The sequence below is a fragment of the Erinaceus europaeus genome, chromosome 7 (genome assembly GCF_950295315.1).
Source record: "Erinaceus europaeus chromosome 7, mEriEur2.1, whole genome shotgun sequence".
NCBI classification, from domain to species: Eukaryota; Metazoa; Chordata; class Mammalia; order Eulipotyphla; family Erinaceidae; genus Erinaceus; species Erinaceus europaeus.
The window spans coordinates 108,108,928-108,133,798 of NC_080168.1; the positions used below are offsets into that span (position 1 = coordinate 108,108,928).

General features: G+C 44.1%; 1 protein-coding gene across 3 annotated transcripts; it reads right to left on the reverse strand.

Moving 5' to 3' along the window:
* Positions 1-1,198: 1,198 nt before the first annotated feature.
* RAB5B (RAB5B, member RAS oncogene family) lies at positions 1,199-23,969 on the reverse strand. Of its 3 annotated transcripts, none has more exons than XM_060195184.1 (7): positions 23,850-23,945; positions 13,296-13,424; positions 10,473-10,735; positions 7,383-7,534; positions 5,006-5,128; positions 4,367-4,460; positions 1,199-3,834 (listed from the first exon to the last, which is right to left on the reverse strand). In XM_060195184.1, exons 3-7 carry the CDS (start codon positions 10,633-10,635, stop codon positions 3,719-3,721), a joined length of 648 nt encoding a protein of 215 aa, XP_060051167.1. In that variant the 5' UTR covers positions 10,636-10,735; positions 13,296-13,424; positions 23,850-23,945; the 3' UTR covers positions 1,199-3,718. The 3 variants fall into 3 exon arrangements, with proteins under 3 accessions (XP_060051167.1, XP_060051168.1, XP_007533413.1); XM_060195185.1 differs by having other exon boundaries at positions 13,296-13,420; positions 23,769-23,892; XM_007533351.3 differs by lacking the exon at positions 13,296-13,424 and having other exon boundaries at positions 23,850-23,969.
* Between the last annotated feature and the right edge of the window lie 902 nt (positions 23,970-24,871).

Here is a 24,871-nt window from a genome sequence, read left to right on the forward strand (position 1 = left end):
ATTGTGTGGCGTCTCAAGTTTGCAAAGCATGTGTCTTACCTGCTGAGCCATCTCTACACTCTCATCACTTATTTTATTTTTGCCTCCAGGGTTATTGCTTGGGCTCAGTGCCTGCACTATGAATCCACCCCTCCTGAAGGCTATCTTGTTCCCTTTTGTTGCCCTTGTTGTTTATCACTGTTGTTGGATAGGACAGAGAAATCAAGAGAGGACGGGAAGACAGAGGGGGAAAGAAAGATAGACACCTGCAGACCTGCTTTACCACTTATGAAGCCACCCCCTGCAAGTGGGGATCCAGGGGTTCAAACTGGGACCCTTATACCAGTCCTTGAGCTTCACGCCATGTGCACTTAACCCACTGTGCTACTGCCTGGCCCAGCTTTATTTTTTAATAACTGCTCAGCTCTGGCTTATGTTGGTGCAGGGGACTGAACCTGGGACCTCAGAGCCTCAGGCATGAGAGTCTGCATAACCGTTATGCTATCTCTCTCCTGTCTTCATTCAATTTTTTTTTAACCTTTAGATCATGAACCCCTTTGAGATACTAATAAAACAATGGACCCTCTGTCTAGAAAAATACATAGATATAGTGAAGACCCCAGGATTTGTAAGCATGAGGTCTTGAGTTTGATCCCTAGTAATGCATGTGCCAGAATGGTGCTCTGGTTCTCTCTTGCTGATAAATATGAAATAAAATAGAATAAAGTTTCATAATCCCCCCCCACACACACACACAAATAGGGCCTGGGATGTGGCTCAATTGGTAAATTGAGTGCCTTACCATACCTCAAGTCCTGAGTTTAATCTCCGGCATCATATGGGAGCATCAAGGACAGCATAGCACAGCTCTATGGCTTGGTGGATGGTGCTTTGGTGTCTCTTCTTCTCTTAAAAAACACTCCCCCCCAAAATAAAAATACCATCTATTCTTTCATTTCATCAGTTATCAAATATCAAATAATGTCCCAGGTTCTACAGATACCCCCCCCACACACACACATATACCATATAAACATTCTTTTAAGAAAGTTTAAAAACAGTAAGCTATGATTAGATTTGATGAAGGGCCATTTGAGGGAATATGAAGGAACATCAGGACACTGGGGAGACTGTGGCTGGGGTTCTAAAAAACAATGGGTGCTATTCCAGCTTTCTAGTATTAGACAGAGGAATCGCATAGTAAAAGAAAACAACACTCCAGCACAACTTTCTTTTCTTTTTTTCCCCCTTTTTTACTTACATTAAATACATCGGTAAATCAGCAGTTGCATTCTGTTACCACGATTATTAGGTTGGGAGAGGAAGAGATAGGATAAAAGGCAAATCTTTTCTTAGAGGCAAAATGAGAAACAAAACAGGATAAAACACCTCCCTCCCCCTTAAAAAAATTGATAAAAAAAAAATAGCTGGGAAATAAAAACCAAGATTGCCAAGCTCAAAGGAAAGCAGAAGAGCTGGTAGGAAGTAGAAGGAAGGCAGCAGACAGGCCCAGAGACTAAGGCCGATCCCATTCCTAAGTGAGACTGGGGATAGGAGAAGCTTGGAGAAATGGTTTCTCAGCTCCAAGGCAATGAAATATCTATTCCTGCTCCACAGAGATGCACAGAGAAATAACTTTATCTCTAAGAGACTTAAGAGAGCCACCCTCGTTCTTCCACTTTGTTAGGAAGCACTGGGTGCTTTAAGAGTCTTGTGGGTGCTAGGGTGAAGGCAGAGTGTGGGGAGCAAGGTCTATGTGTTTTAGGGCCACAAGAACTAAGGCTGCCCCGGGAAAAGGGAGGGAATTGAGGCTTAAGTGGAACAACCTAAGCTGGGTTCTTCAGTATCTCAGCTTCATGGGTCTCTAAGCTGTCTTGGGACAGAAGACAGTCTATAAACCAATATGGCAGAAAGGGTCCAATACTAGGTCACTGTGCCCTTTTCTATCTTATTTCCTCCAAAACTGGGAAGGAAGAAGCTCAGATTTCTCTCTTGCCTTGATGGTTTCCCCAAAGACATCCTAAATTAATACCTGACAGGGGATGGAAAGAAAGGTTAGAGATCTAGAAAGGACCATCCTGTCTCTGGTGATGTGAGACAGCACAGCTGTGAGGGGCCTTCAGTGATAGTTGTTCCTTGTCAACAGGAACAGGTGGTATGAGGGACCAAGAGTAGGCCTTTGTGGTAGTAGTCCCTAGTGGTACGTGGATTAACCCATTGGATACATGGGGAGAGGGAGAATATATAAGGATGGGAGGAATAACCTAAAGAAATGGGGTCTGATGGGAGGTGGGGGACAGAACAGACTGTACAGTAGGAATAAAGTCAAAACCTATTTACAGGGAAATAGAAAATACATGGTACTGGGGAGATCAATTTGAACGTGAACTCTGGGAAAGGACAGAAAACTCTTCCCTCTTGCCTGATCCCTCTTCACTCCTCTACTGTGACATAAGCTATTCTGAGACCACTCTCAAGTGGCCCAATTAGTTTCCCAGGAAAGGCAAACCTATATCCAAGAGCTAAATTGGCAAGAATATAGGTCAAGAAGCAGAGTTAAGAGGAAGCTAGCAGTGGAGTTTGGGCCTGAGTAGTTGCCACTGGTATTACTCTCTACAGCCCTTCCCAAAACCTCAAATACTCATGGAATCCATTTAATTAAAAAAGTGAGAGGGCAGGTGAGTCGATCAAACTCCCCCATGAAACAAGTATCCTAACTTAACTCCCATCAATTAATTAAAGTGCAAACTGCAGGGGCATATAGTGGTTGGGCTGAGGCCATCTAAAGGCCAGAGAGAAAGAAAAATGCATATGTATACATCAGAGGATGGGTATCAGAAACTGCTCCCTCCTCTAATTAGATCACAGCAGAGCCAAAGATGCAGGCAACCAGTGAAGATTCTTTGGAGGACTCTGGGGTCCAGAGTCTCCCCCACTATGGGGGAGAAGCTACCTAAGAGGCTGGGTGAGGGGAAATGAGGCTTTGGAAGAGTTCCAGAGCCTCGATGTCACTGCATCTCTACCTCCACTCAGTTAGCTAACAACATGACTCCTACCTGGTGCCGAGAGCTCAATTTCCTGTTCTCACTGCTACCCTAGAAACACCCTCCTCCACAAGGCAAACTCATGGATACCAATGTTTTCAGATGTGAGAAACTCCAACCAAATGCAAACAAAAAGAAAATGTTTCCTTATTTCTTCCTGCTCTCAGCCTTACTCTCCCCCCAGGGCCCTTAATATGACTGGACTGGAAATTCTTCTCAGTTCCTGGATCACCACCTTCTCCACCCTGGGAGAGGAGAAAATCGGGATCAGGAACAGGGATTGACTGACCAAAAGCAGAAGGGAAAGGGGCAAGAGACCCCCCCCAAAAAAAAAAAAAAAAGGTGTTTTCTGGGAAAGTAATAATAATAAGGAAGAGGAAGAAGAGGAAAGATAATAAGTAGGTCACTGTCTTGCACCTATAATACAAAGTGAAGAAAGTTTGTTTTGGAAGGTAAATCCTGGGGGGGTTTGACCCCTGAGTCCCACAGCAGGGGTAGGAGGCCAGTGGCAACAGCTGCCTGGTGTTGGTTGCTGAAGCGTTAAAAAGTGCCATGACGGAGCTGTCAGGAGGCAGCCCTTGGGAGCCAGGGCTCAGTGTGCTGTTACCAGAGGGGCTGTGTGCTGAGGGGTGGGGATGGAGGTTATTTCTTAGCTCTCGTGCTAGCTCCATACTTGTTTGCTGCTAGCCACCCCTTCAGTTGCTACAACACTGGCTCTTGTTCTGCTGGGACTGTTCATGCAGATCCACACCCCGGCTTCGGCATCCTGCACCCCCCAGATTCTGGGGTTCACTCTTTGGCAACTTCTTAGCTAGGGGGAAAAAAAAAGAAAGAAAAGAAAAAGAAAGAATTTTACTCATCTGCCCCAAACGGTGGAGGAGACATGGGGGAATTAACAAGATATTCTCAAGAGGGGAGGGTTTACTGCTTGCAAACTACATTGAGATCAGGGGGCTTAAATTATAGTCAAAGGGTAGAGGTCACATGGAAAGTATTTGGGGGCCAGGTGGTGGCACACCTGGTTAAGCACACACATTAAAGTGCTCACGGATCCTGGTTCAAGCCCCTGGTCCCCACCTGCAGGGGGAAAGCTTCACAAGTGGTGAAGCAGGGCTGCAGGTGTCTCTCTGACTCTTTCCCTCTCTATCTTACCCTCCCTTCTTAATTTCTCTCTGTCTCTAGCCAATAAATAAAGGTTTTTTAAAAAAGAAAGTTATGGTATTTCTAAAGTTTTCACAAGAGAAGACACTCACATCTGTACTTATGACCTAGGTTCATGATCTTGGATCTTACCTGGTAGCAAAGGAAAAAGACAGGAAGACCTCAGAGTGCTCTGGTCTTACCTATTGCCAGGAAGAGATCATTCACGTTCATAGCTGTCTTGGCGGAAGTCTCCATAAACAATAAGCTGTTGTCATCTGCATATGCCTGGGCTTCCTGCAAGGGACAAGGGCATAGTGGTGTTCTGAATGTTGGGCGGCTACAAGTACTGCCTTTCACTCCCTGTAGCACCAGAGCTAGACAATATCCTAGGTTTTCTCCCCAGCTGGCCCTGGGCCTATATTCTGGTTATCCTCAAGGATAACCCACAGTCCAACAAATTCAGAAATCTTGATAATGAAGGGGAGGGTGAACTGGTTGGAGGCTTTTGGGTTCTAACACTTCAACAGTCCCTTATCTCAAATTCTCCTTTCTGATCTCCTACTGCCACCTCCCCAGCCCCCAAGCTGGCACTCTCACAGCTCACAGCTGAAACTCCCCTACCACTCTACTCTGGAATTTTCTTCTAACTCCTCTAAAATCTCCTGGCTGCCATTACGATCAGTGTTGTGTATCTACTTGGTGCAAAACTGTGAAATGAGATAATGAGTGCTCTCAAATGAGTGTTTCACAGAAGACAGGTGTTTTTTTTTTTTTTTTTTGGAGGGGGATCCCAAGCACAGAGGACATGTAGGAGACAGGGACCTTTTAGGTCATCTTACTTCATATTCCACCATGCGCTTGTTGGCCAGGTCAGCTTTGTTCCCTGCCAGAGCAATAACGATGCTAGGGCTGGCCTGTCGCTGTAGTTCCTTTACCCATGTCTTCGCTCGGGCAAAGGTTTCCTAGGAAAACATGAGGAAGAGAATGAGTGGGCTGGAACAACTCCATTCCAGGTCCATCACCCTTATTTTTTGCCTCCAGGGTTATTGCTGGGGTTTGGTGGTGCCTGCACTACAAATCCACTGCTCCTGGAGGCCATTTTTTCCCTTTTGTTGCCCTTGTTGTCTATCGTTGTTGTTATTAAAACTGTTGTCATTGTTGTTGGGATAGGACAGAGAGAAATGAAGAGAGAAGGGGAAGAGAAAGATAGACACCTGCAGACCTGCTTCACTGCCTGTGAAGCGACTCCCCTGCAGGTGGGGAGTTGGGGGCTTGAACCGGGGTCCTTACACTGGTCCTTGCACTTTGTACCATGCATGCTTAATCCGCTGCGCTACCGCCTGGCCCCCAGTCAATCACCTTTAAATTCCAGTTTCAAAATGCACCTCTTGGGCTGGTGAAATAGCTCACTTGGATAGTGTGCTGATTTGCTATGTGCCTGGCCCAGTGTTGAACCTGAAGACCCACCCTCACTGAAACCACCTGCCTCTGAGCATGTGTGACCTCTGTCTTCCCAGCATTTAGGGGCATGATTTGAATTCTTGTTTTGCTACCTTAAAAACTATTTTTTCTTCCCTTATCTAATTTAATTCCTATAAGTAAAGCAAGAATGGTGGCTGAGGAGTTGACATAATAAGTAGAGTGCAGGACTTGCACGCACCAGACCCTGGGACTGATTTTCAGCATCATAAATACTGGAGTGGAGTTGCCTTCTGGTATCTCTTTCTCTCATAGAATAAATAAATATGTTGGTGCACCAAAGTAAAGAGTAAGGGTGGGAGGGTTCAGGTCCTGGAACATGATGGCAGAGGAGGACCTAGTGGGGGATGAATTGTTATGTGGGAAACTGAGAAACGTTACACATGCATAAACTACTGTATTTTACTGTCGACTATAAACCATTAATCCCCCAATAAAGAAATAAAACAAAAATAAAATAAATATTTATTTTAGGGGCTGGGTGGTGGGTCAGTCAGTAGAACACACTTTTTATTATTAATTCTATTTTAGATAGAGACAGAAGCTGTTGGAGAAGAGGGAGAAAGAGAGATGCCTATAGCACTACTTCACTGCTCATAGTCTCCTCCCTGCAGGTGCAACTCAGGTCCTCGAGCATGGTAATGTGTGTGCTCTAGCAGGTGTGCTACCACCCAGGAAACACTCTAGAACACGTTACCATGCTAGAGGACCTGAGTTCAAGCCCCTGGTGTCCATCTGTAAAAAGGAAGCTTTATAGGTAATGGGGTAATGTGTATCTTTCTTCTCTCGCTCCCTATTAAAAAAAAAAAAGTAATAATGTATGAATTTACTTTGGACCTATCAGCTGTCATATTTGGCTGCTTGTCATCTATACAACACCAGGACAAATGGAACTGACACCATACTGAGCTCTTTATTTACTCTGACCTTGTTTTATTTGAGTAGAGATATTGTTTTTAAGGAAAAACATGTCTTGTTAGATTGTGCAAAAATAAAACACACACACATACATATATATATATATGGCATGGGAGGGGGTTTGGAAGCCAGGAGATGGCTCACCTGGTAGAGTGCACCTGTAAGGGGCTGGGTGGTGGCTCACCTGGTTAAGTGTACATGTTACCTACCATGCACAAGAACCCAGGTTCAAACTTCCGGTCCCCACCTGCAGGGGAAAAGCTTTACAAGCAATGAACAGGTCTGCAGGTGTCTCTCTCAATCTTTTATCTCCCTTGTTCCTCTCAATTTCTCTCTGTTCTACTATATATATATGGGATACCAGGAATGGTGGAACTATGCAAGCACCAAGCCCCAGTGATAACCCTGGTAACAAAAAATAAATTATTATTATTATTGTTATTGGACAGAGACAGAGAGAAATTGAATAGGGAGGGGTAGATAGAAAGGGAGAGAGAAAGAGAGACACCTAAAGCTATACTTGACCACTCATGAAGCTTTCCCCCTGCAGGTGGGAACTAGAGGCTTGAACCTGGGTCCTTGCACACTGTAATGTGTGCACTGAACCAGATGCGCTACCGCCTGGCCCTAATAAGTAATTATTTTAGGACAAATAAGCAAACACAGTCTTTTTGGGCTGGGGAGATAGCATAATGGTTATACAAAGAGTTTTTCATGAGAGAGACTCTGAGCTGCCAAATTCAGTCTCCAGTATCACCATAAACTAGAGCTGAGTCATGCAATGGTAAAACAAAACAAAAGCATTCTCAGACCGCTTACCTGATTAGTAATGTCATAAACAACAATTGCAGCTTGGGCACCTCTATAATACATAGGAGCCAAGCTATGGTATCGCTCCTGCCCAGCTGTATCCCAGATTTCAAACTTGACTGTTGTGTCATCTAGACAAACAGACTGGGTGAGGAAGGCAGCTATGAATGAGAGAAACAAAGGAAAAACATTATAAACAGGATAATAAATGGGAACATCCATCATCCCCTTAGAAAAAAATATATATCAGTAAGACTAGTCATTACCCGGGTCATCCCACTAAAGGAAAAAAAATTCCATGAGTAGTCTGGGAGATGGCATAGTGGGTGATACATTGCACTCTCATCAAGCATGAGGTCCTGAGTTCAATCCCCAGCAGCACATGTACCAGAGTGATGTCTGATTTTTTTCTCTCTCTCTTCTTATCTGTCTCATAAATAAATAAATAATATCTTTTTTTAAAATCCCATGAAATATAGATATGGATAGACTCCTAGAATTAGGATTAAGACTGCTCTTGGCTAAATCCTTTCTGCCGAAAGATTTTCTAGACAAGAAATGAGAGGGTGGGGTCAGGTGGTGGCGTACTTGTTATAGTGCACAAGGACCCCAAATTCAAACCCCTAGCCCCCACCTACAGGGGGAAAACTTCATGAGCAGTGGAAGTAGTACTGTCGGTGTCTCTCCTTCTCTATGTCCCTCTTCATTCTTGATGTCTCTGTCTCAAATAAATAAATAAGAAAAACATTTAAAAAAATGTTTAAAAAGTAGGCAGGATAGATAGCATACCAGTCATGCAAAGAGACTCTCATGTCTGAGGCTCTTTAGTCCCAGGTTCAGTCCCCCACTATAAGCCAAAGTTGATAAGTGCTCTGGTTAAAAAAAAAAAGAAAAAGAAAAAAGAAAGAAATGGGGGGGTGTCATATCATGTTTTGTATGGAGGAAGCCCCTGAGTTTGTTCCTTGGAAGTCTACATGATAGAACAGTATGTGACAGAAAGTGATTTGTCTCACTAACCAACCAAGAATAACAGATAATAACTCAGACACTATGTTTCAGAAGTCATACCAAGGGGTGGAAAGGTAACTCAACAAGTAGGGCACTTCGAATGCCTTGCACACAATGCAGATTTAAGCCCTGTCACCATGATGGTACTGTGACAGTGGAGGAAACTTTAAGTGTTGAAGTTTCTCTATTTCCTGGGTGGGGCCAAAATGATTTGGTCTAGCCTGGCCAAGGCAACTAGAACCTTTTCATAGCAAGATTAAGTTCTAATTTTTAAGCTGATAATTTTGCATGGTATGCAAATGATGTCATAAATACCCAAATGACCCTCATCATAAAAAAAGCTTCCCCACTCCTGCATTTGTGCTTAACCCACTGCGCTATCTCCTGACCACCCCACCCCTGTATTTGAACAGGAAAACAAACAACAAAAAAAGTTTCCCAGAGCAGTGAAGTTGTGCAGGGTTAGAAAACTGTGTATGGGGACCTGGTGGTGGCACACCTGGTTGAGCGCACATGTGACAATGTGCAAGGACCTGGGTTTGAGCCCCTGGTCCCCACCTGCAGGAGGAAAGCTTTGTGAGTGGTGAAGCAGGGCTGCAGGTGTCTCTGTCTCTCTTCTCTATCACCCCCTTCCCTCTAGATTTCTGGCTGTCTCTATTCAATAAATAAAATAAAAATAATTTAAAAAAAAAGAAACAAAACTGTGTATGGGGGGGCAGGGGTAGCGCACCTGGTTGAGTGCACATATTACAATGCACAAGGACCCGGGTTTGAGCCCCCGGTCCCCACCTGCAGGGGGAAAGCTTTGCAAGTGGTGAAGCTGTGGTGCAGGTGTCTCTCTGTCTCTCTCTCACCCCCTCCCTCTTGATTTCTGGCTGTCTCTATCCAATGAAGCTAATAAAAAAATTTTTTTTAATTGTGTATATGTGGGGGCTCTGGTTTCACACACAAAAAAATTCAAACACATAAAAATAATTGACTAGATTTTAAAGCTGGACAGCAGGTCCTCCACTATTACCAACATAGTTTGGCTGTTACTTTTCCATATAATCTTCTGCTGGTCTAAGAACATATTCCCAAGGTGACTAAGTGAATACAAGATAAGAAAACACACGTGTTCTCCTAAAAGATTCTTTATTAAATCAACACCCTATTAAAGTTGCAACACCATACTGAAGTGGCAAAGGTGGGAAAGGAAAATGCCCTTTTAAAAATTTGGTATTTTTGTTCCAACTTCAATTTTTATCAGGTAAGTGCATTAGCATCATGTAGAGGCCTTTTCCAAACATATGTAACTGTACTTCAGACAACCTTATCTGACCTTCAATATTAACCCCCCCCTTTTTTTTTTTGCCTCCAAGGTTATCGCTGGGGCTTGGTGCCAGCACTATGAATCCATTGCTCCTGGTGGCCATTTTCCATTTTTATTGGGTAGGACAGAGAGAAATTGAGAGGGAAGGGGAAGATAAAGAGGGAGGAAGACAGACACCTGCAGAGCTGCTTTACCACTTGTGAAGCGACTCCCATGCAGGTGAGGAGCTACAGGCTCAAACTGGGATCCTTGCATTTCATACTATATGTGCTTAACCCAGTGCACCACATAAGTGCTTAACCCAGTGCACCACCACCTGGGCCCCCAATATTAATCTTTAGTCCAGACGAAGACCTAAATATGCATAGGATGAAAATTATAAATTACTGCTCCGAACTAACTTTGTCTAAGATGACTCAATTGCACTATACTGGGATTTAAAGTGGAAGGAGGGAAACAGACGAAGGAAAAAAAAAAAAATCAAACCCTGGCATCAGCAGAGCAGTGCTATGGTGTCCCTCTTCTCTGTTTCTTCCTCCCTCTATCTTAATTAAACAAGATGAAAAAAATTGTCCTGAGAGATGGTAACTGTGCATGCATGAGGCTCTAACACCACATTAAACTCAGAAAAAAAAAAAAAGGCATTAAGGCATATTTTCCCATTTTATAAAGCATCTGAGAGAGCTTAGAGAACCAGTTCTAGAAAGAAGTCCCCAGAACTCACTTTAAAGCCTTACTAAAGTAGCACTGAGGCTCCCCATCTTCCCCCAGGCACTCACCTCCAATGGTGCTCTCCTGGTACTCGTGGAACTGCCCTTTGACAAACCGTAATACCAAGCTAGACTTCCCCACTGCAGATTCACCCAGCAGGACCAATTTGAACTGGCATATTTTGCTGGCCTGGGGCTGGCCATTGGGCCTGGCTGTGCTTCTGCTTGTCATGGCTAGATTGTCACAGTGGGAAAGGGTGGAGGGAGGGGGATGCCACAAAGCGGCAAAGGGGGGAGGGGGAAGGGGAAGGGACTTCCAGGCTTCAGCAGTTCTGCAAGAAAAAAAAGGGGGTGTGTTAAAATTAAATGGGTGAGGGGCATTGCAGATGCAATCAGTTTTTAGAAAAAAGGATAAAACCTCATTTCCTTACTCCTACAAGCTCTCACAATCATCCATCACTTAAAAAAATAATTTACTGGGGGTTAGGTGATAGCGCAGTGGGTTAAGAGCAGGTGGCGCAAAGGGCAAGGACAGGCTTAAGGACCCGGGTTTGAGGGGAAGACAGAGAGGGGGAGAGAAAGACACCTGTAGACCTGCTTCGCTACTTGTAAAGCGACTCCTTGCAGATGGGAAGCCGGGAGCTAGAGCCAGGATCCTTGTGCTGGTTCTTGCCCTTCTTATGTGCTATGTGAGCTTAACCAGGTACATTACCGCCTGGCCCCTCCACCCCTCTTTTTAATTTATCCTTCCTTACTCAAGATCTAAAGGTAAGCAGCAAAACAAGCAATAGTTCACACTTGGTATAAACTCTCTCTTTTTCCAGAGCACTGCTCAGCTCTGAGGCATGAGTGTCTCTACATAACCATTATGCCATCTTCCCCGACATACAAAACTCTTTCTCTATTTTTGCTGCCACTACAGGCCTGAAAGTCTGTCAAATTAGTAGGTTTGATCTACTCCCAACTTGCAGTTGTCTTCCTGCTTCCTAGGGATTAAATTATCCCCTTAACTACATAGGTCTAACAGCTGTAGCCCTCCACATTAGCAGCAGAGAAAAGTGTTTTAAACACATGCAGGGGCTTCCAGAGGGTGGTACTGGGGTGAGGTAGGGGTGGTAAAACTTCAAGCAATAAATATCTGACGACAGAGCAATGACTATGATGACAGCAAATCACCTCTGCTTTTTATTATTTTTAATATTTTAAACTTTATTTCTTTTATTTGATAGAACAGAGATATTTAGAGGGAAGAGGAACAGAGAGAGAGAAAGAGAGAGAGACAGACAGACACATGCTGCACTGCTTCACTACTCATGAAGCTTCCCTCTGCAGGGAGGCTTGAACCCAGGTCCTTGTGTACTATAATGTGTGCACTTACCCAGGTATGCCACTGCCTGACTCTACCTTTTCTACTTTCAAAGGGTTAGGAAACCTGGTAGTGGAGGGGTTAGAAAGAGAAAGAGAAGTTGAGACTTTGAGAGTCCAGTCACTTAAACCTTACTATACATTATCCTGACTCTGAGGGGAAAGAAACTGTAAGAGTTAGCAAGATCAGTGTATGTAAAGCCTCTCCCCAAAAGCATTGCATGGGTTATTATAAATCCACCGCTCCTGGTGGTCATTTTTTCCTTTTTAAATTTTTATTAGATAGGCCAGGAAAAAACAGAGAGGACAGGAGATAAAGACGCAACGAGGACCTGCTCCACTGCTTGTGAAGTGGCCCCTACAGCTAGGGAGTGAACATCTGTCCCAGCAGCACAGCAAAGTCTGAATAAGGGAGGGTTAGTAGCCTACAAGTTCCAGTTAACACAAAACTAAGACACCTGTAGACATGATGATCCACCACCTGTGAAGCGACCTCCTTGCAGGTGGGAAGCCAGAGGCTCAAACCAGGATCCTTCCTTGTGCTTCGTACTATGTGCACTTAACCCAGTGTACCACCGCCCAGTCCCCACAAGACTCCATTTCTTAGGCGCCCTTCCACATGGTAGTTTCAAGTCCCTACAGCAACAACATGCGAAGTCATATGAGTTCCACTGGTTGCTAGCACACTACCAAATATCAGTCCTTTATATAAAGCTAGTTTGGCTTGTAAGAGCTTATTGAGTACAGTCTCTATGTGTGCTTAACTGGGCACGCCATTACCCAGCCTCCTTAAAATTTATCTTCAATAGGCTGGGGAGCTATCGTTATAACTGTACAAAAAGACTTACATGTGAGACTTCAAGGTCCCAGGTTCAACTCTCAGTACTACCATAAATTGGATCTTCGACATTATATGTGAAGGACTCTAAATTTTTCATTCTACATGCACAGTTTAGCTCTGGCTTTATGGTGGTGCAGGGGACTGAACCTGGGACCTCAGAGCCTCAGGCATGAGATGTTTGTTTGCATAATCATTAGGCTGTCTCCCCTGCTCTCATTCTACATAATTCATTCTTAAAAAAAAAAAAAAGAAGATTTATTGGGCAGCCAGGGAAGTGGTAAAGTCAGTAAGTGCTGAACTCTCAAACATGAGATTCTGAGTTGGATCCCTGACACTAGAGCTGAGCAGTGCTCTGGGAAATAGTATGTAGAATGAATAAATTAGAATCCTTCACATATAGTCCTCTTCAATTCCACTCTTCTCACAGGTTAACATGTGTGTCCTTCCATACCTTTTTCTCTGCAGATTTTTATTTAGTTTGTTAGTCCTATAATTTGTATACATTATTTGTCATGGGTTGGGGAGGTAGTATAGTAGTTATGCCAACTACTTTCATGCCTGAGGCTTCAAGGTCCCATGTTCAATCCCCAGCATCACCAAAATCCAGGCCTAATACTCTGGTTTAAGAAAAAAAAAAAAGTCAATCAATAATTAAAAAAAAGAATAGCGGCTGTGAGATAGCTCACCAAGAAGAGTAGATCATTCATGAAGCCCTGGTTCAATCCCTGGCACCACATGTGAGCACCATGGACAACACTGGGGAAGCTCCATGGATGGTGGAGTTGTGGTGTCTCTTCCCCCCACTCTGTCTCTATCTGAAATAAAAAGAATTTAAAAAATTGGCCTTGGAGTGGTAGAACTGTATATACACAAGGTCCCTGGTGCTAAGGGAATAAATAAAACAGAAAAGCTGATAAAAATAGGGGGAGGGAAATAAGCCACGTTTGGTAAACTGATCATGTTTCCTTTAGATGATATGCATAAACTATACTCTCAAGAAACAACAAGGAAAAGTTACTAGATTCTCCAACTCAATCTCTCATATTTTAATCTACTTCAATGCATGTGGTTCAAGGAGCAAAACATGTTACTATATGAAAACATGAGTGGTGGAGTGAACTGAATTCTCACCAGCAAACATTCTTAAGTGTTGGAAAACAGCAGGCAGCTGAGGAAATGTGAAGTTAGGAAAGTCACCACACACTCAGGTTGCAAAGTCCTTGTTACTAACCCCTACAAGTGGTAAATCAAGCCAGAGCCAGACAAGGTCAGCAAACTTTCCTGCCACTAGGCAATCTTGGATTGCCTGAGATTAGTACATACGGGCTGGAAAAGGCTACCTCCCATTTCAAAATTTCACTTTAAGATTATGTCCTACCTTCCTTGTTCACAGTAACTGATGGATTGCTTCTCTCTGTGTCTTGTTCTTTAACCCCAGCATGTTTATAAGGGTTCATTATTATTATTATTCAGGAGTTTCTCTTTCTTTCTTACTTTCTCTTTCTTTTTATTCCTTGACAAAGTCAAGAGAACCAGAACATTACTGGCACATATAATGCCAGAGATTGAATTCAAGACTTGATGCTTGCAAGTCCAAGACTTTATCTACTGCACCATCTCCCAGGCCTCAGGTCCTGTGTTTTATGTAATAGTTTTACACTGATCACTTTTTGTCTAAGACCAAGTACAAGAGTTAAACTCTCAAAAGATCAGGGGTACAGAAAGTAGATGGGTCACTTGATTTCTCCCCTACTCTGGTGTTGATCTTTTGCTATGATTTAACAGTGAACAAACGATCTATGTGAAGCCAAAAATATAAACCAGAGCCAATCAATTAATCAAGTGGTGTGATGATTACTGCCTCCAAAACTGAGGCCAAAAAGGGGACCAACAGGTTATCTTCTCTCTGACTCAGATCATATTTATTCCCTTAAAAGTACACCTCTGGGGGAGTTGGACGGTAGCTCAGCGGGTTAAGGGCACGTGGCGCGAAGCGCAAGGACCGGCATAAGAAACCCGGTTAGAGCCCCCGGCTCCCCACCTGCAGGGGCGTCGCTTCACAAGCGGTGAAGCAGGTCTGCAGGTGTCTATCTTTCTCTCCCCCGTCTTCCCCTCCTCTCTCCATTTCTCTCTGTCCTATCTAACAATGATGACAACAATAACTACAACAACAATAAAAACAACAAGGGCAACAAAAGGTAAAATAAATAAAATAAAATAAAAATAAAAAAGTTTACCTCCGGGAGTCGGGCGGTAGCGCAGTGAGTTAAGCGCACATGGGGCGAAGCGCCAAGGACTGGCATAAGGAACCCGATTCGAGCCTCTGGCTCCCCACCTGCGACGGAGTCGCTTCACAAGTGGTGAAGCAGGTCTGCAGGTCTCTTTCTCTGTCTTCCCCTCCTCTCTCCATTTCTCTCTGTCCTATCCAACAATAATGACAATAACAAAATAAATAATAACTACAACAATAAAAAAGGGCAACAAAAGGGAAAATAAATAAATATAAAATAATAATAATAAAAAAGTACACCTCCAGAAGAATGATTTATAAAATGGTCCACTAACTAGGGAGGATTGAGCCTTAACCATGGCATCAGGCCATAGGCAAGAAGGGTAGAAGACAGAGGCACAAGTTCTTTTTTTTTTTTTACTTACCTTTATTTATTGGGTAGAGACAGCCAGAAATCGAGAGGGAAGGGGGAGTTACAGAGGGAGAGAGGGACAGAGAGACACCTGCAACACTCACTGCTTCACCACTTGTAAAGCTTTCCCCGCAGATGGGAACCAGGGGCTTGAACCTGGGTTCTTGCCCATTGTAATATGTGTTCTCAAACAGGTGCACCACCACCCAGTCCTGAGGAGCAAGTTCTTTAGAATGGACATCTCTCCTAGCATCACAGAAAAGTCTGAATAAGGGAGGGTTATTAGCCTACCAGTTCCAGTTAGAGCAAGACCGCATTTCTTAGCCCCCTTCCACATGGTAGTTTCAAATCCCTATAGCAACAATATACGAAGTCATATGAGTTCCACTGGAGGCTAGCACACTACCAAATATCTGTTCTTTATATAAAGCCAGTTTGGCTATTAATAGGTTATCTATTCCAGTCTCTATTCTGCATGTGAGGAAACTGTGGCACATAAAGTTAATAAACTTGGGGAGAATACAGGTCCATGAAGGATGATAAATGACATAGTGGGGGTTGTATTGTATTGTTAAATGGGAAACTGGGGAATGTTATGCATGAACACACTATTGTATTTACTGTTGAATGTAAAACATGAATTCCCCAATAAAGAAATAAATTAAAAAAAAAAAGTTAATCAACTTGCCAGGCGTTACCATACAGCCAGTTATCACACAAGTGTTAAAAAAACGAAACAAGACAAACAAGCCCTACCCTTCCAGCAAGTACTTCTAGTTAGGTATTTATTCTTGCTGCTGTTATATCATTACACTTTTGGAGGCAGGAGATGCTGAACTATGAAGAGGACGCCAGGGGAAGAACAGAGCTTAGGTTGAACAGAGTTTCTGCCTCTATTCTGTTTAGATAAGTGCCTCCTTTGAGACTGAAAGCAAGTTAGGAAAACCAGGCCTTTCCTGGGAACTGGGATTCAGTCCCATATCCTTTGACAGAAGGCTCACTCATTACTATGCCCTCTAGAATACTTGCCAGGATGGCTGAAATAGAAGCAATTCAATGGAAGGCAATATGGTAAGAAATGGTCATGTTTGCCACAAAGAAATTCTGTGGGCTCTGAGAATAATGTGAGAGATTTACTGAGGTATTGCAGAAGCCAGTAACTACCTTCAACTCTCTGACTTTGTTTAGACCCCAAATTACCAAGATCTTGAACTGAGAATGCTATAGTTTCATTCAGTCCCTTCACCGCTGAGCCAAAGTTGTTAAATTTATTCATTTATTTTATTTTATCATTTTACTTTACTATTTTTTTCTTGCCTCCAGGGTTATCACTGAGGCTCAGTGCTGGTATCACGAACTCATTGCTCCTGGCGCCTATTTTTTTTTTTTTTTTTGACAGGATAGAGAACCAGAGCATCACTCTGGCATATCCAATGCTGGGGATCAAACTCCTTACCTCGCACTAGTGAGTCTAATGCATCATCCACAGTGCTACCTCCCAGGCCACTATGACAGCATTTATTAGAGCCAGTGGAGTCAGTCTGCTCTGTTCTAGGAATTTCTAATCTTGGAGCAAAGTACAATGCTTGGTCCCCAGTAGGTGCCCATTAAATGTTCCTTGAATCAAGGCCAAAGCAATCCTGCTTCCCTTCTCCATCTACTCTTCCTTCTCCTTCTGTACTACCTGTACTATTCTTAGTTCCATTTGGGAATGTTTGAAACTGGCTTTTCTGAAAGAATTCTCTCCTGGATAAGACCCCTCCCTTGAGACCTAGCCCACAAGCTACTGTTGCAACTCACATGGGCTAACTGCTTTTCCTGTCACCGTTACTCACTCTGCCTCAGATGGCCCAATCACACTGATGGGCAGCCCTCTCACCCTAACACTGAAGCAACTGTGGCTGAAAGAGTTCCTGGGAGTTTCAGTCTATGTTAAGTATAAAAAAAATTAAAAATACAACAAACAAACAAAGTTTGGGTTGCTATTTCTACTTATTCCTGAGCTTAAGAAACTCAAGTTAAAAAAATAGAAAGAAAGAAAGACATACACAGACCTAGAAGGGACTCTGAAAAGGAACCTGCTTCCCCGCAAAAGAATGTATAATCCATTCCAAGAATCTGCATGCTGTGCTCACCTAGGTGGCTCATTACTCAGTTACTGTTCATCAATGACTTAATCCTTCCGATACCACCTTGGGAAGTGGGACTGTATTATTTAGAGTTCTCAGGCATCCTTCCTCCTAGAGGACTGTTGCATTTTCTTATTTCTAGTTCATTGTCTCACACTGATTGCCTTCCAATCTGAAATGCTGTAGACTTAAGAGAGCCGGCTATATACATGCAGACTACTTTGTTCCTCCTCAGAAGTGAAATTCTTATTAATGCACATAAACAAGTAAACCATAGGAGAGCAATATGTGAGTCTGACAAGTTAAAAGATAAAAGGTGTGACTTCTATGGCAACGGGAGAGCCCTCTTCTCCAAATATATGCGTTTCTAAATATTTTAAAGACTTTAAAAATTTTTTTAGTATCTTTATTTATTTGATAGAGACAGTCAGAAATCAGGAAGGAAGGGGGAGGCAGAGAGACACCTGCGGCACTGCTTCACTGCTCACAAAGCTTTCCTCCTTCAGGTGGGGACTGGAGGCTTGAACCTGAGTCCTTTAACACTGTAACATGTTCGCTCAACCAGGTGCTCTGCCACCTAGACCCTTAAAGATTCTTTTAAAAATATTTTATTTATTTGACAGAGACAGAAATTGAGAGGGAAGAAGACAGGCAGGGATGGAGCAAAAGAGACACCTGCAGCACTGCTTCATCACTTGAAAAACTTTTCCCCTGCAGGTTTGAACCTGGGTCCTTGAGCAGGGTAACATGTTTGCTCAACCAGGTGTGCCACCACCCGGCCTATAAGTCTTCCTGCCTGTGTGATTTCACTGCTCCTGGTGGACTATTATGTCCAGATAAAAGGTAAGAGAAGGGAGTCGGGTGGTAGCTCAGCGGTCTAAGTGCATGTGGCACAAAGCGCAAAGACCTGCGTAAAGATCCAGGTTCGAGCCCCCAGCGCCCCACCTGCAGGGGAGTCGCTTCACAAGTGGTGAAGCAGGTCTGCAGGTGTCTACCTTTCTCTCCCATTTTCTGTCTTCCCCTCCTCTCTCCATTTCTCTCTGTCCTATCCAACAACGATGACATCAATAACAACAACAATAAGGGCAACAAAAGGGAATAAGTATTTTTTAAAAAAAGGTAAGAGAAAAACAGAGATAGAAGGAAAGACATCACAGCATAGTTCTGCTGCTTGTAAAGCTGCCCCTTTGTGTGGTGCTTGAACCCTATGCACGGTATAGTGTGTGTTCTACTGGGCTAGAGAGGTAGCATAATGGTTTTGAAAAAAGACTTTCATGCCTGAGGCTCTGAGGTACTAGGTTCAATCTCCAGCACCACCATAAGCCAGAACTAAATAATGCTCTGGAATCTCTCTGCACCTTTCTCTCATTAAATAAATGAAGTGTGCATTCTACTGGTTGAGCTATCCCAGTGGCTTTAGGGTATCAAATTAGGAGTCTAGGGCATGTAAATCCTATTTGAACTATTTCTCTAGAATAAATATGCATGTGTATACATACATTATTATTATTATTATTATTTGTGGAGCTGGGGTCTCAGACATGCATGATTTCACCATTTGTGGGCCAACTTCATTTAGATAGAAAATGTCACCAGAGCCTTCCCTGGTAACATGTTACTCCAATGTGATGCTGGTGCTTAATCCTGGGCTGTGTGCACAGTAAGGCACTTGCTTTACCCCCTGAGCTATCTCCCTGGAGACAGACATAATAATAATTATTATTGCTACCTGAGTCATCTCTGGGACTTGGTGGTAACTGTACAATAAATCTACCACTCCTGGTAACTAATTTTTCTTTATTTTTTTCTTTATAAGACAGAGAGAAATTGAGAGAGGAGGGGAAGATAAAGGGAGAAAGACAGACACACCTGCATTACCTGCTTCACCACCCATGAAAATCCCCCCTCTGCAGGTGTGGAGCCGGGGCTCAAACCCAGGTATTTGTGCATGTAAACCAACTGCTCCCCCACCCCAATTTTTTTAAACCAAAGGACTACTCAGCTCTGGCTTATGGTCGTGGCAGGGATTGCAACTAGAACCTTAGCACCTTGGGCATGAAAGGTGTGTGTGGCCACTATGCCATTTCCCTAGTCTTCCAAAAAATAAGTCTGTGAGTCTTTGAAATTCAACATTGATGACTCTACTCTTTAGTTTTCTAAGAGGCAAAAGCTCTTTAAAAGGATACTTTACGTGACTTTTATTACTTCTTCTTAAGAAATCAATTCATTTTTTATGTCTGACTACAACACTGCTCAGTTTGGGCATATGTAGTGCCAGAATGGAGCCTGGGAACTCATGCAAGTTCTGTGTTTTATCTGGATCCTCAGGCAGGCCCTGTCATTTACATATTAATATAAAGCAAGCCAGTACTGATCACTTCTTGAAGGTACCTTTTTAAAAAAATTTTTTAAAAATATTTATTTATTTATTCCCTTTTGTTGCCCTTGTTGTTTTATTGTTGTAGTTATTACTGTTGTTGTTATTGATGTCGTTGTTGGATAGGACAGAGAGAAATGGAGAGAGGAGGGGAAGACAGAGAGGGGTAAAGAAAGATAGACACCTGCAGACCTGCTTCACCGTTTGTGAAGCGACTCCCCTGCAGGTGGGGAGCTGGGGGCTCGGGCTCGAACCAGGATTCCAGGATTCTTTTTTTTTTTTTTTTTTTCCTCCAGGGTTATTGCTGGGCTCGGTGCCTACACCATGAATCCACCGCTCCTGGAGGCCATTTTTCCCCCCTTTTTTGTTGCCCTAGTTGTTGCAGCCTCGTTGCGGTTATTATTGCCATTGTTGACGTTGCTTTGTTGTTGGACAGGACAGAGAGAAATGGAGAGAGGAGGGGAAGACAGAGAGAGAGGGGAGAGAAAGACAGACACCTGCAGACCTGCTTCACCAACCGTGAAGCGACTCCCCTGCAGGTGGGGAGCCGGGGGCTCGAACCGGGATCCTTACATCGGTCCCTGCGCTTTGCGCCATGTGCGCTTAACCCACTGCACCACCGCCCGACCCCCTCGAACCAGGATTCTTATACCGGTCCTTGTGCTTGGCGCCATGTGCACTTAAACCACTATGCTACTGCCTGACCCCCAAGGTAGTTTTAATTAAGGGAAAGAGAAGGAAAAAAAAAAAAAAACAGGGAGGGGACAGGACATAAAAAATTAGCATACTGGGTTCATACTCCCAGAGGAATAAAGAATAGGAAAGCTTCCAATGGATGAAGAACTCTTGTGGTGGGAATTATGTGGAATTGTACCCCTCTCATCCAACAGACTTGTCATTCATTATTAAATAATAAAAAAGAAAAAAGAAAAAAAATTAGCAAAGGAGAACTGAGAGGTAGCAAGCACAGTGCATAAAGCATTAGACTCACACAAGCGTGAGGTAAGGAGTTTGCTCCCCATCATTGTATGTGCTAGAGTGATGCTCTGCTTCTCTCTCTCTCTCATAAATAAACAAGGCAGAGATAGATAACATAATGGTTATGCAAAGAGACTCTCATGCCTGAGGCTTCCAAGTCCCTGGTGGTTCAGTCCCCCAACCACCATAAGCCAGAGCTGAAAAGTGCTCTGGTAAAAAAAGTGAAAAAGACCAAAAAAGAGGAGGATTAGTTGAAGAAAACTAAAGCCTAGAGAAAATTTTCCCCCCTAGATTTTATTTATTTATTAGTGAGAAAGACAAGAGAAGACAGAGAAAGAACCAGACATCACTCTGGTACATATGCTGCCAGGGGCTGAACTTGGGACCTCATGTCTGAGAGTCTAATGCTTTATCCACTGTGCCACCTCCTGGACCACAGTCTAGAGAAATTTTATTGTGTACACACACACACACACACACACACACACACACACTTACTTTTCTCTAGAACTGGCTTTGTAGGAGAAAAAAAAAATTCCTGAGGGGGCAATAATCAAGGTATCTGAGGGCATTATAGAGGGGTGGGCACACATCTCTTTAAAAGACAGTAAGGACAAATTCAGTTAGTATGGTGGCTGTATAAAATGTGCCAGAAAAACAAACAAAAACTAGTATAGTCACGGGCCCTTTGGAATATAACTAAAATAGGCCTACTAGCTATCTACAAAATGGAGGACACCCCCCCCCCACCTCTTCATCTGCACTATTCCAGCCTTTAGGTTCATGATTAGTCAACAACTTGTTTGGCTTCATATGTTAACTCTCTTTTCAACACCCATGTTCAGCTGGGAAGCAATTACAAAAGCCAGACCTTCCCCCTTCTGCATCCCACAATGACCTTGGGTCCATACTCCCAGAAAGATAAAGAATAGGAAAGCTATCAGTGGAGGGGATGGGATATGGAGTTCTGATGGTGGGAATTGTGTGGAGTTGTACCCCTCTTATCCTATGGTTTTGTTAGTGTTTCCTTTTTATAAATAAAAAAATTTTTTTTTAAATGTGCCAGTTGTAGAGGTCTAGAGGAAAACCAAATAGCTTAAATCCAGAGAAATGAGTGCTTCTCAAAACACTACCGAAAGGAAGATACAGGAGTCCCACAGAATCACCACCTTTTGGGATGGTGAATGGCTCGCCACATAATCAGAATATACAGAGACTATGAACCAGAAGATCTCAATGTCCTTACTTCAGCAGAGATGCCATTAATTCTCCCAAATTAAATAACTTGCCTTAATGTTTCTTTCCTGCCTATGAAAGAAAATTCTGGCCATTTATTTGGGTATTTCTGAGGATACCTGGTACATAACAGGTGCATATGTGGGTATTTAAAAATATGAGGGATAGTTCACAGTGTAGTTCTCTATCTGAATTTGATAAGAACAAGACAAAAAGAGCTGTAAAAGCAACACAATAAATAACAGAGTATCAGCCCAGACTTTGGTGGGAACTTGACAACAGGATCACCTTTGGCACAGCCCCCAAATCAAAATAGACTAGTTTGATTTGCTGCCTCTTAGCTCTGACTTTCTGGACAAAATATGTATAATGAGTTAGGTATGTGTGGTAATATTTACATTCTTTACACTTCTGTACAACTTGAACATTAAAAAATGTATATACTTTGTAATTAAGAAGAAATGTAGTTATACACTGGAATAAAAGAAAAAATGGACAAAGTGGAATTAAGGGAAAATCGGATCAATGGAGGACTAAGGAGGTTAGCAGACCATTAAAAATACATGGGCATGGACTGCTGGGCCTTAGTGGCCATTCCTCCTTTTTCTATACTCACCTCCATCCCCCAGAAGCTGACCCCACTGTCTAATGGTACAGAAACCTGAGTTCCTAAAGAAGTGAGCAAAGAACAGATGATGATGCCAGCCTCTTGGAATGGAATTTCTCAGTCTTCACCAAATCCTTTCTCCGTTTTATCACACTGCCAGGCTTGTTCCACTTGACCATTACCTGCTTGGGAAATACCCAAGTCTTAAGTCCCACAAAAGTTTCACCAACTAAGGTCACAAGATCTCTTGATGGCCGGAGATCCCTAAACCCCTTTCCAGAGCAGATCATGAAGCGGTGCTGATCCCTCACTTCTAGGTCAGAGATTACTAAGTGGAAAAGAAAATAACAAGCACACCCCACCCCCACCCACCCAAACCAACTTCTGGGCTTCTGCACCGGACAATAAACAGTAGGTAGGAAAGGTAAGAAGAAACAGAGGTCTGCAGCCTAAACCAGCTGATGCCAAGGCAATGTGTAGGAGCTGTGTGGAACGGCCAGAAGGAATAATAACTTGTCTACCTTGGCTATTCTGGGAGCACCAACAAAACAAACAAAACAAACAAAACACAACAAGCAAGCAAGCAAACAAACAAACAAAAACTTCAACTTATCCCATCTCAACATTAATGGGACTAAAACGGTGGGTGCTTCCAGGACCCCAGAGCCCGCAGCCCAGCCTTTGGCGTTCACAGAACCTCCCTCCCATTACTGTTCCCAGGCCCTGCTTCCATTTCCCCAACTACCTTTAAAGCTCTCCCTCCCCGGACCAGACCCATCTGGGCTCTACTCCGGTACACCTGCTTGTTTTTATAATAATCACTTTCCCCCGTAACAAGAATGTCTCTTGCCCAGCTAGGGTTCCTTCTCCAGCCCTTGCCACTAGGCTTCTCCCGGTTCCTCCGGGGATACCTTCCCCGGCCTGATCCCTCCTCGCCCGCTGCCCCGGCCCCCAGCTCCTCCCTCTCCGCCGCCCTCCAGGAGGCCTGCACACCCTGCGCTCGCTCGGCCCCAGGCCGCCCCGCCGGCCCGCGGCCCCGCCGCCGCCAGGAGCCGGCAATCGGCCGGACACACCAACTTCAGGCTCCCCGCCCGCCCGGCCCCCTCCTCAGCGCCCCCATTAGGCCTGCAGGGGTCGGCCCCTTCTCTCAGCCCCAGTGGGCCCCAGGAGCCCGTCGCTGTCACCCACACCCGCCTCTGATCACAGGTCAGGCTGCGCTTCTCTCCCGGACGCCTCTGCCCCTGCCCTTGCGGGCTCCATCAGCCCGGTACCTGGGGCTCCGTCTCCCCCGTCGGGCCCGAGCCTGTGTCGAACAGACAAACAGCTGCAGCTCAACCAAACCCTCCTGCCCCTCCTCCTCCTCCTCCTCCTCCTCCTCCTCCGCTCGGCCTGGGCGGGGCCTCAGCCAATGGCACGATCGCCCGCCTCCCCGCCAGGGTGGGCCATGATGCAGCAAACCGACCAATCCTCTGGAGAGCTGCCACCAACGAAGCCGAGCAAGGGGCCGGACAGGCAGGGCCTCGGACCAATAAAGAGAGAGAAGCCCTGAAGACGGACGCGATGAGGAGCTATAGAAGAGTGAGCTCCGGAAACTGGGGCGGTATGCTGACAGACGCGAGTACTGACCAATCGAATCTCGAGGCCCTGGTGACCCCGCCTCTTGACTCATAAACATCTAATCAGGTGAGTTGATGGAGGCGGGTCAACGTGAGTCTCTAAACTAGTACTGCAAAATTCAGGACTTGAATGGCAGGCCAGGCGGGGTTTGAAAGGAGTTTTAGGGAGGGTCGAACACAGAACTTTGCCAGCGGGTGCCTTGTGGAACTATATATCTTGTAATCTTTTAATCTTGCAAACCACTATTAATCACAAGTTTTAAAAAAATGGCTTGGGGAAAAAAAACAGTATGTGTATACAAAGGAAAGAAATGAAAGAAGTCTTAGGAAGGCTAACTGACCTTCCCTCCCCTAGGATTTGGCGCGGCTGAGCCTCGCGCCCCGCCCTCTGTGATGGATGTGCGGTGGTAAAGGGAATTACCTCTCCCGCAAACCTGGAGCCTGGAAATATAAACCTCCTGTCTGTGCCTCCTTTTAGTGGAGGCTTAGAGGGCAGGATTTGTGTGTGTGTGTGTTTTAGTGATTTAATAGAGGACAGGAATTTTTAGGGTGGCCCGTGGGCAGGCTTGCTACATTCTGTGGTGGGGTGACACAGCGACAATTCCAAGTGTTAGTTTGCGGAAGTTTTCTTTAATGCCCCTTCAGAACTTAAGATTGTTCTATTTTTCAACTATGTT

Bases quoted from the DNA above. Each gene is read 5' to 3' on its own strand.
- RAB5B (XM_007533351.3), bottom strand. From the start codon at position 10,635: ATGACAAGCAGAAGCACAGCCAGGCCCAATGGCCAGCCCCAGGCCAGC. The intron at 4,461-5,005 runs GTAAGATGACCT...TGTCCCTTGCAG, and splicing joins AGCGCATGGTGGAATATGAA to GAAGCCCAGGCATATGCAGA. The intron at 3,835-4,366 runs GTAAGACCAGAG...TTTTCCCCCTAG, and splicing joins TGATCTCTTCCTGGCAATAG to CTAAGAAGTTGCCAAAGAGT.